The sequence below is a fragment of the Juglans microcarpa x Juglans regia genome, chromosome 2S (assembly GCF_004785595.1).
Source record: "Juglans microcarpa x Juglans regia isolate MS1-56 chromosome 2S, Jm3101_v1.0, whole genome shotgun sequence".
In the NCBI taxonomy this organism is placed as follows: domain Eukaryota; kingdom Viridiplantae; phylum Streptophyta; class Magnoliopsida; order Fagales; family Juglandaceae; genus Juglans; species Juglans microcarpa x Juglans regia.
Window position 1 is genome coordinate 5335035 of NC_054597.1, and position 21612 is coordinate 5356646.

Here is a 21612-nt window from a genome sequence, read left to right on the forward strand (position 1 = left end):
TGGTTCTTAACAGTTCATTGTGAGTTTCTCGAAGCTCGGACTTTCTGTATTCATCCCCCTCTACCCACTTGAAATACTTACAATATGATAATTCCTAATCATTTTAAACATATTTTCCAAACTTGTTAGATGCACATAATATTAAAATTTTTTATTAAAGATGAATGTAGTTACCTTCGTGTTGTAGTTTGGACATCCTAAGAAGGGTCGTCTTGGATTTCTTGCAATAGATGAGTATCTCAGTTGGGCTTCAACTTCACAGAAACATAATGGTTGACCCAGAGTTCGTTTACCAAAAGATGAAGAAGAGTCTATGGTGGATGATGACATATTCTTAAATTTAATCCAATAGAGTTTTCAGAAAAATACAACAACTAGGTGAATAATTAATCACCATTTTATTTGCTTGCTACCATAAATGTTCACTTTAATAGGAAAATAAGGCCTGAATAATACATATGTCGTTTTCTTATACATGAGGTTTACAAGTACTATGTACCATTATTGTGGATACAAAAAATGCAAATTCATATATTAAACTATCATACCCATTTTTGCTATCTTAAACTGTTATAGAATATTTACTGCATGACCACCATAGATGCAATATTGAAGAAATATAGCTAACATGAGATCGATAAAATATACCACATTCCCATTATATAGATAGTGTCATCTAAAAGACAATTAATTTGATTAATGAAGGTTGATTGAAGCCTTCAGAATAATTCAAGCCCAAGCATGCTATCATGAGAGTACTCTACATCATTATTAATGTACGTATGTTTATACCTACTGCATTATAGTATTGTTTTTCATTATATCAATGATGAAATTATCAACAACAACATGAACCAGAACATGAACCATTTGTATATCTGTACGTGCATATTATATCAACATCAATGATGACATTATCAACAACAACATGAACCAGAACATGAACCATTTGTATATCTGTACGTGCATATTATATCAACATCAATGATGACATTATCAACAACAACATAAACCAGAGCTATATCTGTACGTGCATATAAATGCTACCAAAAGGAAAACTAACAATAAAGAATCAAAGAAAACGGAGAGATGTTATGGGTTGAAGTTTGGAAACCAGAACAAATAAAAGAGGGTGCAATTTCCAGATAAATGTAATTGCTATTGTATAAATCAAACAAATGCTATTTCGAATCAGTGCAGTGAGAGTTTCCAAATCTCCCATTTACAATTAGAGTTAGGGTTTCCAGAAATTCGAAAAATCAAATCAGGTGCAAATTCAATATTTCAGAATCAAATGCTAATTCTTCAAAAAAATCAAATGCTATTTCGAATCAGTGAGAGTTTCCAAATCTCCCATTACGGTTAGGGTTAGGGTTAGGGTTTGCAGAAATTCGAAATTAAACTCAAAAAAATTCGGTGATTTTGGGAACACCGAAATCGTGGGTTGAAGAAGCCCTAAACCAATGAGAAATTCAATTTAGGGCACGTGAACAGTTTAGATGAGATCAAGAAGATGAGATCAACCTGTGACTTCCTTAGTTCGTCTGGCAGCACGTCCGTGGTACAGGTTGTTTGAGCTGAAGCTTGTGGCCACCCATTGTACCTTCATGGGGGAACCGATTTTGTAGCAAGCTTGGGAAGATTGGCCTTGTGAACGGTGCGAGGTGATGATTGGGCATCGAAGTAGTCTTCCATGGATGATTTCATTGAGTTCAATCTAAATCATTTGAGAAGTGTTGATTTCGTATTTCGTTAGGGTTGATTTTAGAAACAAGACTAAACATGAAAACAGTGCGTTTCATTTAAATGGTGCAAACGCACCGTTTAAATAATGATGACTTGGCATCCGGGTACGCGGCGTGTTCCCCGTCTCGGGTGCAAGTAGATTTTTTGTAATAGGCTTGTCCTTGTATTTGATTTTTCAAAATATATGGGTGTAAATCTCTCAAAATAATGATTATTTCAAGACGATATAACATAAAAATTAATTTTAGTAACAATTAATTTAGTAAAAATAAATAAAATAAAAATTTTTAAAATATATAAAATATTTAATGTGAAATGATGAGTAACATCCTTAAGTAAAGGAACCTTTCATTTAGAAATTGTAGTGACAACTGTAGCTGTGAAAAAACTTGAACTTCAGATTTGGTAGATTATAATTTGGAAAAGAAGTAAATTGATAGTAAGAAAATAGTAATATTATCATTATTTTTATAATTTATATCGATAAGCGCATGTTCTACAAAGACGATTTTATTGAAATTAAAGCATCGTAAAGTCGGTTTGAATAATGAAATAAAATAGGATGATTTTAAATAAAAATTAAAAATAAAAAAAAATATTATTTTTTAATATGATTATTATTTAAAAATTTAAAAAAATTAAATTATTTATTATAATTTTAATAAAAATTTAAAAAATTTATAATAATGTGATGAGTTGAGGGAGTTAACGTCGCCAGCAACCTCAATGGACACCGCTGCGATTCACTTGTAAGAAGTTTTAACGGCTTTTGTAGAATCGGGGAAGTAGGACGAGAAGATGCAGGAGTCCATCGAGTCGAACCCCGAGTTTCGAGTGGGCCAGCGCGTCCACGCAGCCGGCGATCCCCGCAGAATCGGGGCGGTGAAGTACGTGGGACCAATCCATGGCTACTCAGGCACGTGGGTGGGAGTGGACTGGGACGATGGGGAAGCCAAGCACGACGGGTCCATCAACGGGGTCCGATACTTCCAGGCCAGGTCCGACCGGTCAGGATCGTTCGTACGGGCCCATAATCTGAGCACGGGCATTTCGCTGCTGCAAGCTCTCGAGCTCAGATACCGAGGCGAGTCTACCAAAGAAGAGGAAGGTATTAATGCCTTTAATAAACTATAGTTCTCTCAGTTTTTGTTTGGTTTCTGATGCGCGAAAGAATATTAGACAAGATAGGAAATGAGCGAAAGAAAATTGATTTCGTTTTGGTTTCTGATGCGAGTTATATTTTGTACAGTATATGGAATCAACTGTTGGTTAGAGTTGTTAGATTCCACAGCATTGTGAGTTCTATGTTTTCCCTTGCAAAAAAGGACGAAGCTTTCATTTCAAATCAAAATTAGAACTAGCTTTCACTTTTCGAAGCTTCGTCCTAAAATATGTGATCCCAAGTCACACTAGCTAATGGCATATTTTAAATAAATTTTTATTTAAGTGGTTGATCTATAAAACCACTTAAATGTGCTATATCAGTAGTATGGCTAAGGATGATAAAATCTAAGAGTAGCAATGCTCTAGGAAAATATTGAATTACTTCTTCTCTCTTCCATTTCTTTTTCCATTTTAATTTATTAACCAAACTATGGAAGATAGAAAACTTAAAATTGTTTTCTTTCCTTTCGTTGATAGTAAACCAAACATAATTAGATTTTTTTTATACGGAAAAGGATAGCGAGTTTCATGTTTCCCTTAATCAGCAATTTTCCTTTTTCTAATACTGTTGTTAGTATGCGATTGTCAATATAGTCGGGTTTTGTTGCTCAAACTTCATTTTTTATAGAGAATGTTTTAAAGGATTTTAGCAATATCAAATACATGTTAATTCGTACAATTCTAGATTTTGAGTACAGTTTACTGCATAAATGGTTTTACTTGGTGGAGTTATTGAAATATAGGAAGGACCTCTTTTTCTATGTCTGGATATTTGAAGTAATTTTAGTTGAGTTTTTTTCACCTTTCAGATTTATGGGTCTAAGCCCCATTTTTATTTTTTTGTCATGTGATGTCTAGAAAATGTAATTAAAGTGAAGTTTTTGGGGAAAATGTGAAGGCAAAAGTTGCCAATTTCTAGTTACACACGAGTACACAAGTAACAATTCGAAAACTGCTTATCAAACATTTAAAAAAGCTGGGAGTTTATTGGGTTTTGATTGTGGTGTTGCAGATGAAATGTATGTTCTATCAGCTAGCAACAAGCGTGTATCAGTTCAACTTCTTGGTAAAGATAAAATTCTACATAAGCTAAGTCAATTTGAGGAGTTAACCAGTGCCGCAGTATCTTATATGGGTGTTAGTACTCCTGGAGTTCCATGTCATATTGGTACCATTGTGCCAAGTAAGTTGGTTTTGTATTATTTCCCTTGAAAATATGTTTTCTTGATATTCTGATTTCTTCCAGAATTTTGAAGTTTGAAATATTTTCAATCAATTGGTTAGTTCTGGACAGTATTTTACCATTGATGGAGGCATTATGGATTTCATATTTCATTCTTTACCTTTATGCAATTCTCCATAAATCTGGGGAGCTTATATAACTGATTAAGGGTCGGCTTCACCAAAAATGAGAGTGAATCAGTAATCAACAAAATGCAATGAATTTGTAGTAGGAAGTTGCTCAACTCAATTCATCTAAGCCTTGTTCCCAGCTAATTGTGGTCAGAAGTTAGAAAGTTTATGTTAGCTCAAGTTGGCCATCTATTTTAGCATTTGTAAAAGAATGATAGATGTACACAAGTAAGCAAGTCTTTTGAAACTTCGAAGAGATAAGCTTCACAAAAACAGTAACCGTTATTTTTGGAGGATGTCCATTAGGTGCCTCATGTTCGGTATTGAAGCCCCTTTGTCCTTGTTATACAAAATAAATGCTTCCTGTTTTTTGTGGGTCCACCTGCACAGGAATAGTCATTTGGTTGTCTGTAAAATCTCTGTTTAGCATAGCAAGATAACTTCTCTCATGCCTTTTGCAGTTCTTTCTTAATCCTCTTCTTTTAATGCACCATAAAATCAATCCCTTTACCTAGCCTTGGGCCTTTGTGTTTGTGTTGCTACGGCTACATAATTTAGACATGCTTTTAGTTTCTGTTACGTTATTTTATTTATAGCACTTTTATTGCAGAGCTAAAGGAGCTTGACTTGACTGGAAATTTGCTTTCAGAATGGAAGGTATATTTTTCAAAAACACTTAACAATTGCTCCTTTTGAGCCTAGCTAAGGCTGACTTTGAGTACAGTAGAGCTTTCTAGTTTAAAACATTGTCACTACACATTGCAGTTTGTGACCAAGTAGGTGCTACTTGAATTAGGTTTTGGATCTGGTGGGTTCTTATATTTCTTTCAATATGGTTAATTGTTTTAGGCTTCTTTATTTGTTAGTATGTAATTGTTGCTGAGTAACTATCCTCTCTTGTCCTGATTGATCTCTTCTTGCAGGATGTTGGCACCATCTGTGGGCAGTTACCAGCTCTTGCTGCCCTCAATATATCTAACAATTTGATGTTAGTAGAGATTTGTGGCCTACCACAGCTGAAAGCCATCCGCATTTTAGTTATAAACAATACTGGCATAAATTGGTCACAGGTTCCCACCTTTTCCCCTTCCTTTTTGCTCTTTTCTTCCTTGTGTTATATATTGTCTTATTGACTGTGGCAGATTGAAATACTTAAAGATTCACTCCCAGCTATTGAAGAGCTACATCTGATGGGGAATAATATAAGCACAATCCAGGTGCATTATTTTCCCTTCTATGGTGCTTGCTGAATATGGTATAATCCTAGTCTTCAACGGGATCGTTTTGTCATATTGGGAATACTATAAATTCTATGTACTTGTCATTATCTTTGAGAAATGTTTTTTATGTGGGTTATGTATTATATATTTCCCTTTTTAACAAATAAGGTCTTGTTAGAAAGGGATATGTAAAATGACATGTACATTATAGCTTGACTTACAGTCTGAGGAATAAAAAAGAAACATAAAATATGATTAAATGATAGCTACATGTATGCTCTGTGAAATCTGGACCAGACACCTTCAAATTTGTTTAATTTTACAAGCAAGCAACCCTGAAAATTTTTCCTCACTGAACAAAAAGGGAGCTAGTTTGTGATGCATGGAAAGTCTACTGCCCCACATATCAACCCATTGGTTTTTTGTTGCTTTTGTGGTCATGTAGAGCATACAAGTGGTTCTATAAAAGGTCAAACACTATATCTTAGTGTTAATTATCTCTCTCTGATAACAGTAAGAAAAGGGGAGAAGGTGATTGTAAATAATGGCATGAAGTTCATTATGATTGGCACTTTTTTGATTTTATCCAGAAATTGCAGAAGCAACTCTCATACATTGAGCAATTGTATATCCTATAGTTCCTGAAGATACTATACCGGATTTCTTCAACCTTTTTGTATCTTTTCAAAGAACAAAATAAATCAATTTTGATTAAGAACTGTTTCAGTTTTTTGATGGAGGTAAATGACTCTATGTGTGCGTGTAAGTAATATTTTTATAAGTATAAATGACTTGGAAACAAAATTATAAGGCTGCGATTGTTTCCCAATCTCAGCTGAGTTCAGTCTAACTTTAAACTAAGTCTAACATCCAAACACCCAACTCTTAAATTACTAAACTCATCGTAACTCAAAACCTTCTTACACATGGGATCCACAACCATTTTCAACTTAAAACATCTTTATACGTGGGACCCACAACTTTTTTTAATTTTTCATAAAAAGTAGTAATCTCATCTTAACATCCAAATACACTTTAATCTCAGTTTAGATGGGCTCTACTTAACTCCCTCCACTACTTAACTCACTACTATTCATAAAAAAACTCAACTCAGTTCAGCTCAGTTCAACATCCAAATGCAGCCTAAAAGTTCTGACTCGAGCTCGCTCTCGTGTCAGAGTTCAATTGCTCTTTCAAGTTGTCAAAGCTAGCTTTAAAATAATTTCCTAAAAATCCTACTTTTCAATAAGCTAACCGTTACATTCTATATTGGGTTCATGCCTACAAGAGCTATTTCTCTCTTTTTTTCTTTCAATTTCTAGGTGCTATATTTAATTTTTCTATGAATTCCTGAAAAACTTACCATCATTTGACACCACAGTCCTGTTTTTACTTCCATTCTGCTTTGCAGCCTTCATCTTCCTTTGTAGTTCGGGGATTTGATTCTCTGCGGCTTCTGAATTTGGAAGATAATTGTATCGCTGAATGGGATGAAATCTTAAAGCTTTCTTGGCTAAGAAGGTAGACCGAAGTTTGTATTCTTCTATCAGAACTATTTACCATCTAAATCTTTGTTGAGTTACCAAACCTTCTTGAGAATTTTTACAATGTGCTTCAGCTTGGAGCAGCTGCATTTGAACAAGAACAATTTAAACAGTATATACTATCCTGATAACGATAGAATGGATGAATTTCTTGGTGGTAATGAATCACAGAAAGAAAGTTATATGCCATTCGAAAATTTGCGTTCGCTTCTTCTCGGTAATATAATTTTTTTAATTATCTTCTGGGTCATATATGCATCTCATATCAACCTTGTGTCTACTTTACTTCCACTGTCTTACAAGTGTTTCTGGTTTGTTGGCTTACTCATTGCGTGCTTCAGGAGGTAACAATATTATGGATCTGGCCTCTGTTGACTCATTAAATGCATTCCCTAAGTTGGTGGTAAGATTTTATTATGTGCATCAATGGTTATACAATCATACATGTTTTCTTTGGGTAAATCAATTAGATAGATCTTTTTCTATGGTGATTATATTACCATGTTTAATTAACTCATAGAAATATAAGGTGTGGGAAACAGTGTCCCTATTCAAAGCTGGCTGAACTAGTTTTATGTCTGATGGACTCTTTTCCTGTTTTTTATTTTCTCTTATTTTCTTTAGCACTGCTACTTGTGAAGAACAAGAAGTGTTCATCTCATTCAACATTCATCCTATGTTGTTTTGCTGACTTAAATATTCAAATCTGCTGATTCTCCCGCTATCTATGGATAAGGTTGTCACCAAAACGATCTTAAGTTCAGCTAAATATTTATCTTGATAATTTTTTTTTAATAGGTAATCAAGATTTTTTTTGATAAGTAAACAATTTTATTGAATAATGATAGGCATAGCCTGAGTACACAAGAAGATATACAAAGGTTGCCCTATCCATGTTTAAGCAATAGAGACAAGAAAGTCATGAAAGTCGAGGCCATTAAAGTCTACCGCTATGGCCCATGTACATAGAGTTCTAGTAAACAAAACTCTTAATTCCATAACACTCTAGCAGTCTCACAGTGTAGTAATAGATGATCCACAGTCTCACTGGCTTTCTTACACATGCAGCACCAACCCACTATAATCACCCTGTGTTTCCTCAAGTTATCTATTGTCAGGATCTTACCCAAGGAAGCTGTCCACGTGAAAAATGCTGCTTTAAGAGTTGCCTTATGTCGCCAAATGTTTCTCCATGGAAACTGATTATTCGGCGAGTGTGTGAGACTTATAGAAAGAGCGAACCGAGAATTTACCTTTACCTGCAGGTATCCACCACAACACATCAGCTAGCTGGTTGCTTGGTTTTATGGAATATGGTAGGCTGAAAAAATCCTCAAAAACTGCCCACTTCCCAATCTTGGGCCGCCGTACTGAAATTGATGTTCCATTGGACTTGCTCCCCTGATATCACCATGAGATAAGCCATTGAAGCTTCTTCTTCACATGCCACCCGGAACACAGAAGGGAATATTTCCTTTAGAGCACTATTTCCACACCATATGTTGCTACAGAATTTAATCCTAGTGCCCTCGCCCAGAACGAAACTTGTATGTCGAGTAAAGACTCCCCATCCTCGTCTAATGCTTCCAAACTCCCACTTCATCAGCCCCACACACCTCTCTAGTACAACAATCCCTCCACAAATCCATATTTGCACTCAATCACCGACTTCCATAGTGCTTCTGGTTCCATATTATATCTCCGCAACCATTTCCAAATAGCGCTCGATTAAAAATTCTCATATTTCTAATACCCAACCCACCCGAGGAGATTGGAGAGCATACCTTGTCGCAACTGACTAGATGGAATTTGAATTCATCTCCCTCTCCACTCCACAATAAATCACGTTAAAGTTTCTCAATCCAGGACGCCACACTTGCAGGAATAGGGAATAGAGACAGGAAGTAAGTAGGTAAATTAGACAGCATACTCTTAATTAAGGTAATCCTGCCACCCTTAGATAGATACAGTCAAAGTACACAGGATGTATACACAAGAATTTATCTTGATAAATATGATCAACACGTTGATCTCATTTTGGAGCATGGTTTAGAAATGCTTCCTATTTCCACCTCTGTTTCTTTAAATATTTATATATCTGGCTTTTGGACTTGAACGTGACAGATTGCTCTCATTTTTCTTGGTGTTTGGATATGTATATATTTAGCTTGTCATTCAGCTGTATTATTAATACCAATTTTTAGTTGTCTGTTTCTGACAGAACACAGGATATGCTTAGTGAATATACATAGCGTCAGGATATCAAACAAATGCTGGGCATATTTAATCTATTGTTTACAACTCAAATTTGGTATCTAGCTAATACGGATGACCAAATTATTTTCTAATACTAAATTATGATGTCGATTATAATGAATGCCAAGTAAGTTATAGCATTACTGATTAGTCTTATATGGTCCCCCCCCCCCCTACCTTCCTGTTGTGCTTGAGCAAAATCCTTTCTGATCACAACTTTTGTTCTGATTTTTCTTTTCCCTTTTTTTCCTGTTACTTGTAAGGATATCAGGCTTTCTGGAAATCCAGTGGCTGATCCTGGACAAGGCGGTATTCCGAGATTTGTCTTGATTGCACGTTTATCAAAAGTTGAAATACTAAATGGGAGTGAGGTAAAGCTGTGGAAATTTAGGCCACAATTTGTTTTCTTACAAGGTTTAATTAAATGCAATGCACTCGTCTGATTAATTACCTTTCAGGTAAGCCCCTGTGATAGGAAGGATTCTGAGATTAGGTATGTTTTTCTTGATCAGTCATTTCAACTTGATCTAATTGGTTATTTATTATGGTGGTATTATGCTCTAGTTGTGGTATATCCATGGTGTCATGGTTTTGTTAGCTATATTGCAGATTATCTATTCATATAGTAGACAGATTTGACTCTTGATCTCTCTTGCAGGTATATTCGGTTAGTTATGTCAAAGCTGCATGAAAATCCTGAAGAAATCAAACAGTTGCATCCCAGGTAAATTTTCTCCAGCGAAGTGTTTGGAGTGAGCTAAGATCACTCTGTTCTGCAAGAGTTTCATGCTGGCATAATGTTAGTTCACTGCTTAAATATGTAGTTGAAGTCAGATTTTCACACGTGTTTTCTTTTATTCAACTTGTCTGAAATTTTAACACAGTGCTGTCAATCACCCACGACCTTTAAAACAGAATGAATGGATTAATTAACTCAGATGGTTTAGAAGTCCAGGCTCAGTTGTCACACCTTATTTGAAGTAGGGTTCTTTTTCATCACCAAGAGAAAAAACAATAAATTGGTGAGCTTTTTCTCTTTTCCTAAAGATTAAGTAATCCTCCTCTTCTATTAGAAACCATGTTTTTCCTATCAAAATCTGTCAACTTTAGTATTCAGTAATCTGCAAACCTATGGGTCAATTTAATAGAAGTGACCTAGTGCGTGGCGATAGCATTAGCCTGCTTTCTGGCTGGTGATAGCTGCTATGGGTGGATTTGATAAGTAAGCACTTATCTGAAGTAAAATCCAGGGAAGTGTGACTATGTGGGCTATCACATCCTGATATGATTTCACTTCAGAATTTGATTTCTGTTTTGATGTTGGAAAATCTCATTGGTGGAGTCATGGACCTAAACTTACAGGTATGCGGAGCTTAAAATCTCTCATGGAATTGAGGATGAAAGGCCATCAGTTGGAGCTGCAGGTCCACAGAAAATGGCATCTGGACTCTTGTGTACGGATCTGGATCTCACGTTCTGATATCAGATTCTCTTTTACACTTATGAGATCTTTTATCAATTACTATACGCATTTGTGCAGCTATCACTTTGAAATGTGTGGGAGCATCTATTGGTGAGAAGCCTCCACTGACAAAGAAACTGCCAGCAACCACTACGGTTATTTTCCTAACCTTGTTTTAGATTTGTTTCTGGTTGGATGAATTTTAAGATTTAAGATTTTAAAATCTTTCCTTATTTCAGGTTGGTAAGCTAAAGATTCTTTGTGAAAGTTTTTTCAAGCTGAAGTCTATCAAGCCCAAATTGTTCCTCCAAGAAGAGGTTTGTTTTCTCCTTCATGTGAATATTGATGATTATAAGAAAACATAACTTGCAGTTATTGAGACTAAGCATTTTGGATTTTGAGTCTTAATAGTCACTCTAATATGTTCGAAAGATGGCAGTTGGGGAATGTCCATATATGCCCAGGTTGCTGCCTCTGGTTTTTAAAAAATCAGGCAATTACTGTCTAATAAGTTATTTGTCGCTTAACTTTCAGGGTTCTCCATTACCGATATTGCTTGAGGATGAAATGGCATCTTTGATGGACCTAGGAATTGGGAATGAGTCCATCATTCTCTTAGATGAAGAGAGTTGACAGAATTAAATCCTAAAGTTGGAGCATTATCTCAAGATTAACATGCCTGCACAAATAATGAACTTTTTCAGATTTTCTCCAATGTCTGCATGTGCTGCATTGTGATTGACATTTATTTATCCTTTTCCTCGAGCTTACCTGCTTAAGAATTTGACCATCATTATAGGTGTTTGATGCAGCACGTGTATTTAACCATTCTGATAATGGATTTTGGTGTCTACAGAAGTTGGTATTGTGGTGTTCTGTTGTGTCCGTGAAATTGTGAGTACTTCCAAAGAAAGTTATAAAAATCAATGAAATTGTAAGCGCTGTGCTTTCCCCCGGCAGTTGACAGTGATCATAGAGAAGTGACTGCGTTCAGGATCGTGTATTGATATAGGGACCATTATTACTAGTCTTAAGCCTCATGTATTGCGTGTTTAAGCTTGGTTTTGGAAATTCACATAACCCATGGCCAGCTTACTTCAGATAAAATGCCCCTCCATGTCCGTCATAGTAATCATAACCACCGCGATGTGGGGATGTACCCCGCATGCCAGGAGGCCTCTGCTTCCAATCAGTCACATAGCAACCTCTTGGAACCATTTGTTGAGGATTGTTCCCATATGCTGTAGCTGGGTAATGTGAATTATGAGGCGGATATGATATCGACGATGCTGACAGTCATATGCTAAACGGCAAGTACCTGGCTGAGTTGGACCACCAGCGATCCACGAGGTCAATAAGCCTGGTTGGTTAAAACCACCAGAGAGAGATGGAGATTTCACCGTCTATTATTCCCAAGCAGTTGCGTATAGAAGCATATCCATTCACAATTAAATTAAAAGCATTAATAATATAGAGAGGAACATTAGTTGCTACCGGAGCTTGGTAAACTCATTTCCAGTTCAAATCATTTGAGAGGCTACTGGGCATCATTTTTATCCAATGAGAAGAACAAATCCAAAGAACACGTTGCCAAAATCAGAGGAGAAAAAAACAAAGCTGAGATCACAACAAAGCGAAGAGAGAGGCGGTACTTGTAATGATACTGAAATTCCAGTTACTACAGCAAGTTCATCAAAGCATGTAGAAGAATAATTAAGAGCATTGCAACGACGATGATAGTAGAAAAAAATATGCATGAGAGATACAGTAGATGATCAAGCTACAAATCATGAAAGAACACGTCACATTTTACACTTTCCAGGGTTTTTACGTGCCCTGTGATGCTTTCAATTGATGCAAATGAAAGACTGACTTATATTGTTAAGTACTTCAAGTTGTTCTAATACAAAAACTGAAAAAAATGTATCATTTTTAAATGATTCCCCCCCATAATATCATGATAAATACTTATGGAAAAGAAAAATTCTTCTCATCAACTATTATTTATCACCCGGTCCACATCCCACACCTTATGAAAAACACTCTCATACTCTATGAAAAACACTCTCACATCTTATGAAAAAGTTATAGATGTGGGGTGTGAGAGTGAATAGTGACTGATACATAATAAATTCCTATAGAAAATGATATATATTTTAAATGACGTGGAACAAACCCAGGCGGGCCCTTTGGAACCACGTCAGGGGAGTTAACCATGTATAAAGTGATTCGGAAAAACTGCTAGTCATTCAAACAATGTAAAATGATGGAACTAATACAGAATAATTATTAATTAGTCATTCAAATGATAAGCATGAAAGAAAAGCCATTTGCATTTGAGGCATCTTTTGATTTCAATTATATCGATACACATCTTTTAAACAGCTTCATAATGACTGAATAACAATCATATGTCACATAGTCACATACAAATGCTAAAATATAATATACTTCAACATTAATGCATAAGATCAGGTTATAACATTTCTTGGCTTTGACTTTCGGGTTGTTATTTTGAATTATAGCAGTCTAAGTTTAATGACTAAGATAGATAAACCATATTTGTTTTCTTTTCCATTTTCCTTTGTTTTCTCATAAGCCAAAAGGATTGTTATGAAGGAAAAGATGACTGGAGAGTTTGTTTTCTCATAAGCCAAAAGGATTGTTATGAAGGAAAAGATGACTGGAGAGTAAAAACTCACATTCCTCGGCCTCCGGCTAGAGCTTCTTCTGATGTTGAAGCCCTTGCGTTGTTTAGATTACTCAAAATCATATGGTTTATTATCTTATACAGAAGTAAAACAGACCCTCAAAGATCAAACTGAAACTCAGCTTAAAACTATAATGATCAATCATGCACGATGATCTTCGATTAGATGCACCATGGAAAAAAAAGAAAGACGCAAAACCATCCCCTTAATTAGCTGGAAATCTTAACATTCAAAATCCCATTGAGGTTGGTACTGCATTGAAACAAGGCCTTGGTAGTCATCTCCCTCTCGAACCTCCAAATGTAATTTAATCCCACTAACAGCTCAGAAATGGCAGCCTCGGTCTTCTCCTTGTTGGCGAAATATAGCGTCTGCAGAAGCAGCACATTCGTTCTGGGCACCAAATTTTGCTGCTCAAAGCTCCTTTCGCTTTGCCATTTTATCATATTATATGCTAATGGTGACAACCACCCCAAAATCCTTCCCAAAGCCTCTCTCCACTCCCCAGCAAGCACCGGATCGCTGGCCGGAAACCCTGCGGATCCCTTCAACCTGGCCCTCAGCAACGATCTTATACTACTTGGTAGCATCGCATAAAGATCATCCCTCGCATCCACGCCGACCAATTGTGGCGACTTGATCATCTTCTCCATCACTATGATCAAATTCGCATAGTGCAGAGCTAACGCTGCAGCGCCTAGAGTAGTTTCTGGGGGTTTTATGAGCTTGGAATTGGACTCGAAAAACCGATCAGCCAAGTCTTTCTTTTCCTCAAGTCTTGAGCTTTTCATGGATTGCCCTGACACGAAGAGACAAGAACTGGGAATCTGATCCGGGTGGACAGCGGCCGAAGCTGAGAGGCTGCGAGTCAGAGACTGTGGACATGGTCCTCCTATGCCAAAAACAAGTTTAATCCTTGCCAGGATCGTGAAAGTAGACCGTGCGAGCATGGAAGCAACGGCATCAAAGCTTCGATTCCAGATTGATCTTTCTTTCAGATACTTAACTTCTTGTCTTTGCCAGAAAATCTTCTGCTGCTGCTCGGAAACCGATGATTCATTTTCCTTGCACTTCAACGATTTACTTAGCCCACTTTCCATGACAGAAAGCTCTTCCATTTCTCGATATAGCGTGCAGGTGACGGTGACGTATCTGTCCATCTTCTTGATTCTAGCTTCCATTTCTTTCAAGCTCAGAACCCAACCATGGGGGTCGCGACCCGAGTTGGCGAACTCATCGAACAAGCGCTCAAAGCAACAGACACTCGGGTCCTCGCATTTTGTGCATATTCTGGATACTGACTTCGCGACAAGTCTGAGATTCTCGGCCAACTCCGCGCACGCGAGGCCGAGGAGGAAAGCCTCGTCGTCAGAGACAATCTTGTAGACTCCTTCGAGTTCAGAGATAGTCTCGTTGCGGAGGCGGACTATGTTCTTGTCTGAGAGGGATTGCCATAGGTGGAGTAGCTTGGACATGATGCCGGCGATCTCGAAGGCTAACACGCCGACATTGGACTTCTTTATCAGTTTTGGGTTCGAGGCGGCGGGTCGCACCACGTCGAAACTGTGAGATATCGCCGTCTTTACCTTAACAAGCCAAGTTTCAAGAGCCATGATTATATGGTATATGTTATATATAGCGAATATTAAGAAGTGAAAAAAAGGATAAAAATAAAACTTAATTTGCAAAGAAGAATAAGTGGAAGCTGGTGTGGTTTTCTTTTGGCTTCGTGAGGGAGTAGAGATCAGATAATTCAAGAGTGAGAGTTGCAGAGCCAAGGATAAAAGAGGAGGTTGAAGATGAAGGTGTTAGGCTCGTGGCCAGGATGTTTTGAGAGCATTAATACACATAATCTAAAGACTCTAAACTAATAATAAACAATAATAGAAGCATCGCAGAGAGAGAGAGAGAGAGAGAGAGAGAGAGAGAGAGAGAGAGAGTGGGCTGAGCAAGAAGTGCCACACCCACATGTATTGATGATCAGAGCTAGTAAAAGGGTTGTGATTGATATATTTAATGAAAAATGATAATTGTACTGTGTTGCGTAATTATTTTAAAAAAATAAATAAATATCTGAGTCATATGATTTTTTTTTTATAGTAGGTTTTACTATTTTTTAAGGTGATTATACTCCACGATTGTACGTAATATTATTTATATTTAATTTGGAGCTTTTGTATCGGGACTTCAAACGCGTAAGAAAAGAGTAGAAGTAGAACCTTCAAATTAGCTGATCTATCTATGTCATGCTTTTCGGTAAATTATAATAATCTACTGTTTTTTTCTTCTTATTTTCTAGCAACAAATTAAGATCGCAGTTGGTAGGAGAAACTTTTTCTGGGGTGTTTGGATGTAGAAAAATACTTTTTCTTAGATGCTGTTTTTGTCTAAATGAAGGCGGGCCACATCATGCCCAAAAAAAGGAGGGCCACATCATCATTGGCATTTTCCCTTTTGATCTCTCTCTCTAAAGGATTAATTTTCTCTCGAAATTTTGTTTCTTTTGTTTGTTTTATTAATTGGCATAAGAGTTCTTAACTCAAAGTACTGAAAAAAGAAGCTTTCGATGCAGAAAAAAAGTTAGAAACTAATATTGATTTCATAAAACTTCATTAATTTGAGAGATTGGCAGTACTAAATTTCTTAGAATTTAGGTCTGTCTTCATTGATATATATAAAGACCCTTCTTCAACGATCCATTTGACTCGATCCCTCTTGTGTCAACGATCCTCTGACTCTCTAGTGAACTTATAAATTGTTCAGTACGTGAAAATTCTCTCCCATGGCATCCTGAAGTTTGTAGCAATTGAAATTATTGCCTTCATTTGTGCAATTTATACAGACAATGAATCTTTGCCCTTTAGAAGCTACAAAAATCGACTCACAGCCTGTTTTTATGAGAATAATCTACTTTAATTCTAATCTCGAGCTAATTTAAGGTCCTGTAAATCCGAAATTGGAAATTAGGCAGATAGCAATTTGCTTGAAGTTGAGCAAAGCTAGCTCAGGGTTGACTATGCAAGACAAATAATATATATGGGGGTAGCATGCCATACAGGAGAAGGACGATGCATTGTTTTTGGGTGCAATGGGTGGTGCATGGCTCTGGAATATAGAGAAAATCCCACTAGCTAGCTTGCTCATTCATACCACATGGTTAGTGGATTTTCGGGTCATGATCATCAATTGGTCAAGGGGATAGGGGGAAGAGAAAGATTAGAGAGATTGAAGATCAGTGATAAGATGTTAGAGAGAGAGAAAGAGAGAGAGAGAGAGGGTGAGGTTTTCACACTTTCACTTGATGATCTCCAAAGGTACTTTCTCTTTTTACTTTTGGCTTAGCTTTTGCCTACCAATGGAAGGGCAGCGGCCGATTAACGTGTTTACTTGTCGGAAAATGAATAGGCAGCCATGATCCCATCCTACATTCCCACATCTGGATAAGAGTGCCTAAAAAACAATTGATTTATAATTGGTATCATCTTAATTATATATGAAAGAAAATTACACTCAACTACTACTTGTATAAACTCGAGGGCTGGAGTATTTATTGTAGTTCTATGGATTATTCTAAGGATATTAATAATTGTCAATAATTATAATAGAATCGCACGATTACAAGAAAACTGTTTATTTGTGATCAGTTATTTTTAATAAAAATAATTATTTCTTGTTAAAATGAGTTTTTTTTATCACAACTAATCGTTATCGTCGTAAATAATCCGTCACAAATATTTATTTTTCTTGTAATGCACGCAGGCCTGCCGGCCATTTCATATGCTTAACTCTTTTCTCTCCCTCAAAATTAGAATAAAGAACTAGAGAGAAACTTGATATATATATATATATATATATATATATATATATTTATAGAAAACCGGCCATGATGGTCATTAATTTTATTAAATGGAATTATGTATATGCATCATTAGGTTCTCTTGTAGTTGGCTAAATCTCAATAATCGAAACATAATTGAACTTAATTATATATGAAGTAAGATCATATCATCACTCTTGATCGATTTTGTTATTGCCCCCGGAGGGGCTGGGATTTGCAGTGATTCTACAAGGAGTTCGACTGCAATATTGCTTTATCCGATGGAGAGACATCGAGCTAGCTTTTCAAGAATCGTTGGGAAGGGAAACCTCCCTGCACTTGATGCTAAGTTGCTAACTGTGTTGACAGGCTCTCAAATGTGAACATTTGTCTTACAGTGAATGGCTAGATATCAAAATGAAGATCTGGCCTGCATGCATGCGACCTACTTTTTTTTTTAATCAACCAGTTATTAATTTGGGTTAAAACACTGGAGTGGTGGAAAAAAGGACTTAATTATAGTGCTTGCAAATAATTTGGATATGAGTTAGTCTACATACAGTTCCCATTTAGAAACTGCTCATGCAAGCTTATATAGTTATGTTTAAAAAAAATTTAAAATTACGATAATATCTTTTTTAAAATAATTTTTTTCCTTTTTATCCCTATTCATTAATAGGATTGTATACGCAATTCTTCGCTCAGGACTACAAATAGAATTTCCTTTAGGGGTATATACCCTCCCTCTTTTGCACCAACAAATTCGTAACATTATATATTGTTTTATTTTGATCCTCTTGTACTTAGCATGCTTATTCATGCAAATAGAGTTTCAGTTTGCTAACTTAAGTATATATGTATATGCATACAAGGATTGAAAAAGCTGCTGATCAAACCAAAAAGACAAATGATTAAAGATATATAATATTGAGTCGAACTGCCTAACTACTGTGGTACTGTTGATTCACATACATATATAGTTAGGTACCATGCCACTTTGAATACAAGGTCTAGGGGCTGAGGTCAGCGATCGAGAAAGCTCAGTCAGGGGTTCCAAATTTCATGAAGCTGGGAAGCAAACAATGGGAACACAGCTTAGCTATATATATGGACCAAAATTATAATCATTTGATTCCATAATTTCCATGCATGGGTGGCTAGCTCCCATGCATGCTGCCATGCTTGTTAAATATCATCACTCGAGAAGGAAGAAATCATGGACAGTATTAGGGCTTTGAATCTTTGATATATGGTCAGAAGCATATCAGAGTGACCTGATTACAATATTTATATCCAACGTCTCCATAAAATAGGGCTGCTTGCATCATCCTTGTAAGTGGGTGATGATGCCACTACTTTTCTAACAGTCTTCCACACTTCCCTCCACAGTAAATGCCACCCTCATAGTGATGCCGTAGTCACCTTTGAGAAAGTGGTCTATACATAGTTAAGAGGATAAGGGGAAGCAATTTAATTTTTTAGTTAGTTATTTACGTGTCACTTCTAATTCGATCTTAGATTTCAGAATCGGAATAGATCTTCAAGTTTGTAATTTGGAAAAGGAGTCACTTCTCTGAGGGAATGAATAGCTAGGATTCAAAGCCTTCACCAATATATTGCATGGAACAGACAGAAAATGAGGCATGGAGTTGTTAGTGGAACCACCAAAAAGATAAATCAAGACCCTCTCATGCTTATTTTCTCTGGAATGACAAACGGAATGGTGCATTATGATCGACAATATCAGCCTTTTCTTCAACCTCACATATCGTTATTACTGTGCTCTAGGTCTCTTTAGAAAAGTTTTACAAGAAAATACATCCATCCACCTGCATGTGGGCTGCATTCGCAAGCGACATCGACCAAACTCCCTCTTCCTCTTTCAAAAGACATGAAATCGACAAGACAAAAGATGACGAAAAAAACACTAGAAACTGTGAACTTTCATTTGGTGGGACAAGGCCTGGCTGCCACTTCTCCGAAATGGAATAATCTGGTCGATCCGAGTCACTCGAACATGGGCAAGTACTCCTAGCCGATAGAGTCGTTGACTCGGACCTCCATGGCAGCTTCAATTGGGTACCCATATACATGCAAGAGATGCAATGCATTTGGAGAAATGACCAAAAGCTCTGTTTTCATGTCAAATTTGCAGGCACTAACTAGTTTGCATGATCTCTGTTCTTGATGGTGACCTGAGTGTGTTAAGTAAGAGTCCCCCGGTTTTGTAGGATTGTACATATAAAGTAGGTTTTTGTAGCAGAAGATATAATTACAAGTTTTAATAAAGAGTATCAAACAGTGAATAGACCAAAAATAAATAAATGAATAGGTTATGCATTTGCGCGCATGAAGGGCATTTTGCAGAAATGTGGAGGGTTGTGTTCCACTTTTGTTAGACATTCCCTAAAGAAAAATGGACCCAAAACGAATCACTTTAGAAACATTCCCCTAATGAAGATCATTGTCCTCTATCAACTTTGCCCTATTGATGAACTGTGCGCACGTGTGTCATCATCATCTTTTGTACGTACGTGGTAGACCGAATTATTCTATCTCATGCACGTGCATGAGGCCCCCGGGACACGCAATGTTGGCCTGCATGGAGGGCATAACATTTTATTCTTCATACAAAAAGCCCTTGATCCCTGCAAAACAAAACAAAATAAACATATTATGTAGGGGTGTAATCGGTCCGGTCCGGTCCGGTCCGATTTTGGACAAAATCTAGGACCGAACCGGTATATACCGGTTTTATATTTTTCAAAACTGCTTACGCACCGGTTGCCCTCCTAAACCGGTACTTTCGGTTTTACCAGTTTTCGGTCCTGTTTTTCGGTTATTTTAAAATATAAGTTTCACAATTTGTTATTAAAAATTTGTTTATAAAAAAAAAATGATTTAAAAAAATATGTTTTATACTTTTATTAATATATTAGACTATATAATAGTATTAATATTAGACTATTGGTATAGTTATAAGTTATATATTAGTATTAGTTATAAACTATATATTTAATATTAGTATTAGTTATAAACTTTTAGTAAAAACTTGTAGTATTAATTATAAGTATAACTATAGTCATTAGTCTATATTAGACTATTAGTATTAGTTATAAATTTTTAGTGATTTAGTATTAACATTTTATGTAATAATTTATAAATTATAATAAGAAATTATTTCATATATGAATATATATAATTATATATATTATATATAAAAATTTCACATAAAAATTTATAATTATACATAATATATAAAACTTATATATATTAATATATATATAATATTTTGTATAAAACTTATATATATATAATACAAATATTATTTTATATATATTTTTTTTTATCAACCGGTCTGGTCCGAAAAATCCTAAAACTAGAACCGGACTTGAACCGGCCGGTTTTTACATTCTAAGAACCGGTTCCGGACCTGACCGGTTCAAAACCGATAAAACCGGTCAGGTCCGGTCCGGTCCGAACCGGTTTTCCGGTTTAAATTTACACCTCTAATATTATGTGATAGAGAAAGCCCATGTAAAAGATTGGATGAACTTGGTTTGTTTGAGATTTGGAATTTAGGATTTACTATGCATTAGCCACTATTCACTCTCATATCTCACATTTATAGCTTTTTTATAAAGTGTGCAGATGTTTTTCATATGGTGTGAGGTGATAAATAATGACTGATAAGACGATTTTTTCTTGAAATTTACGGTGGTGATCATGACAAAGATTAGAGGAATGTGACACATTAAGAACTCAAGCTTTACATAGCTCTTTAAATTGCAAAGTTGAATTATGCGACTTTTGACTTTGCATTGGATTCATGCAGTACTTGGGGACATGGAATAATTCATCCCTACTAAAAAATGGTAGACAGAAAAGGGCAAAGTAATAATTATGGGCTTTCTTTTTGTTTTTTAATGATATTTTTTGGGAGGGTAGATAAATAGACGTCACCGTTAACTCAGGCAGTATATTAATTAGTTAACAATTTACTTGTTAATTGATTCATACAGAACCAAATGTCATATGAAAATAGTTTATTTAAAGTATAATCACACAGGTTCATAATAGCTCGAAATATCTCAAGTATTCTTAAATATCTTGTTATTATTTATTATTTTATTATTATTTTTTACATATTTTTCACTAATATTCACTATTATTTAATATTCTATCATTATTATTTTTATTACATTTTCACTACTATTCACAGAATACCTTAAAATAGCTCACTACCCAAACACAACAGACTTGACAAGAGTTTATAATATCCATCCATCAGCCTGGGAACATCAGCTGGGAGCAACGATCGTGAAATGAAGTTTCAGAC

At 35.9% G+C, this 21612-nt stretch overlaps 2 protein-coding genes across 2 annotated transcripts; one reads left to right on the forward strand and one right to left on the reverse strand.

Annotated features, from left to right (window-relative positions):
• The first annotated feature begins 2457 nt into the window (after nt 1-2457).
• Nucleotides 2458-11685, forward strand: LOC121252042 (tubulin-folding cofactor E). Its single transcript, XM_041151507.1, has 15 exons — nt 2458-2854; nt 3923-4093; nt 4874-4920; nt 5187-5333; nt 5406-5480; nt 6895-7004; nt 7102-7244; nt 7369-7430; nt 9547-9654; nt 9742-9776; nt 9942-10007; nt 10646-10737; nt 10824-10900; nt 10985-11062; nt 11280-11685. Exons 1-15 carry the CDS (start codon nt 2545-2547, stop codon nt 11376-11378), a joined length of 1620 nt encoding a protein of 539 aa, XP_041007441.1. The 5' UTR covers nt 2458-2544; the 3' UTR covers nt 11379-11685.
• Nucleotides 11686-13557: 1872 nt separating this feature from the next.
• LOC121252043 (protein PSK SIMULATOR 1-like) lies at nt 13558-15433 on the reverse strand. The gene has a single exon (XM_041151508.1). The coding sequence runs from the start codon at nt 15067-15069 to the stop codon at nt 13666-13668; it is 1404 nt and encodes a 467-aa protein (XP_041007442.1). The 5' UTR covers nt 15070-15433; the 3' UTR covers nt 13558-13665.
• Nucleotides 15434-21612: the final 6179 nt, after the last annotated feature.

Bases quoted from the DNA above. Each gene is read 5' to 3' on its own strand.
- LOC121252042 (XM_041151507.1), top strand. From the start codon at position 2,545: ATGCAGGAGTCCATCGAGTCGAACCCCGAGTTTCGAGTGGGCCAGCGC. The intron at 5,481-6,894 runs GTGCATTATTTT...TCTGCTTTGCAG, and splicing joins ATAATATAAGCACAATCCAG to CCTTCATCTTCCTTTGTAGT. The intron at 9,777-9,941 runs GTATGTTTTTCT...TCTCTCTTGCAG, and splicing joins AGGAAGGATTCTGAGATTAG to GTATATTCGGTTAGTTATGT.
- LOC121252043 (XM_041151508.1), bottom strand. From the start codon at position 15,069: ATGGCTCTTGAAACTTGGCTTGTTAAGGTAAAGACGGCGATATCTCAC.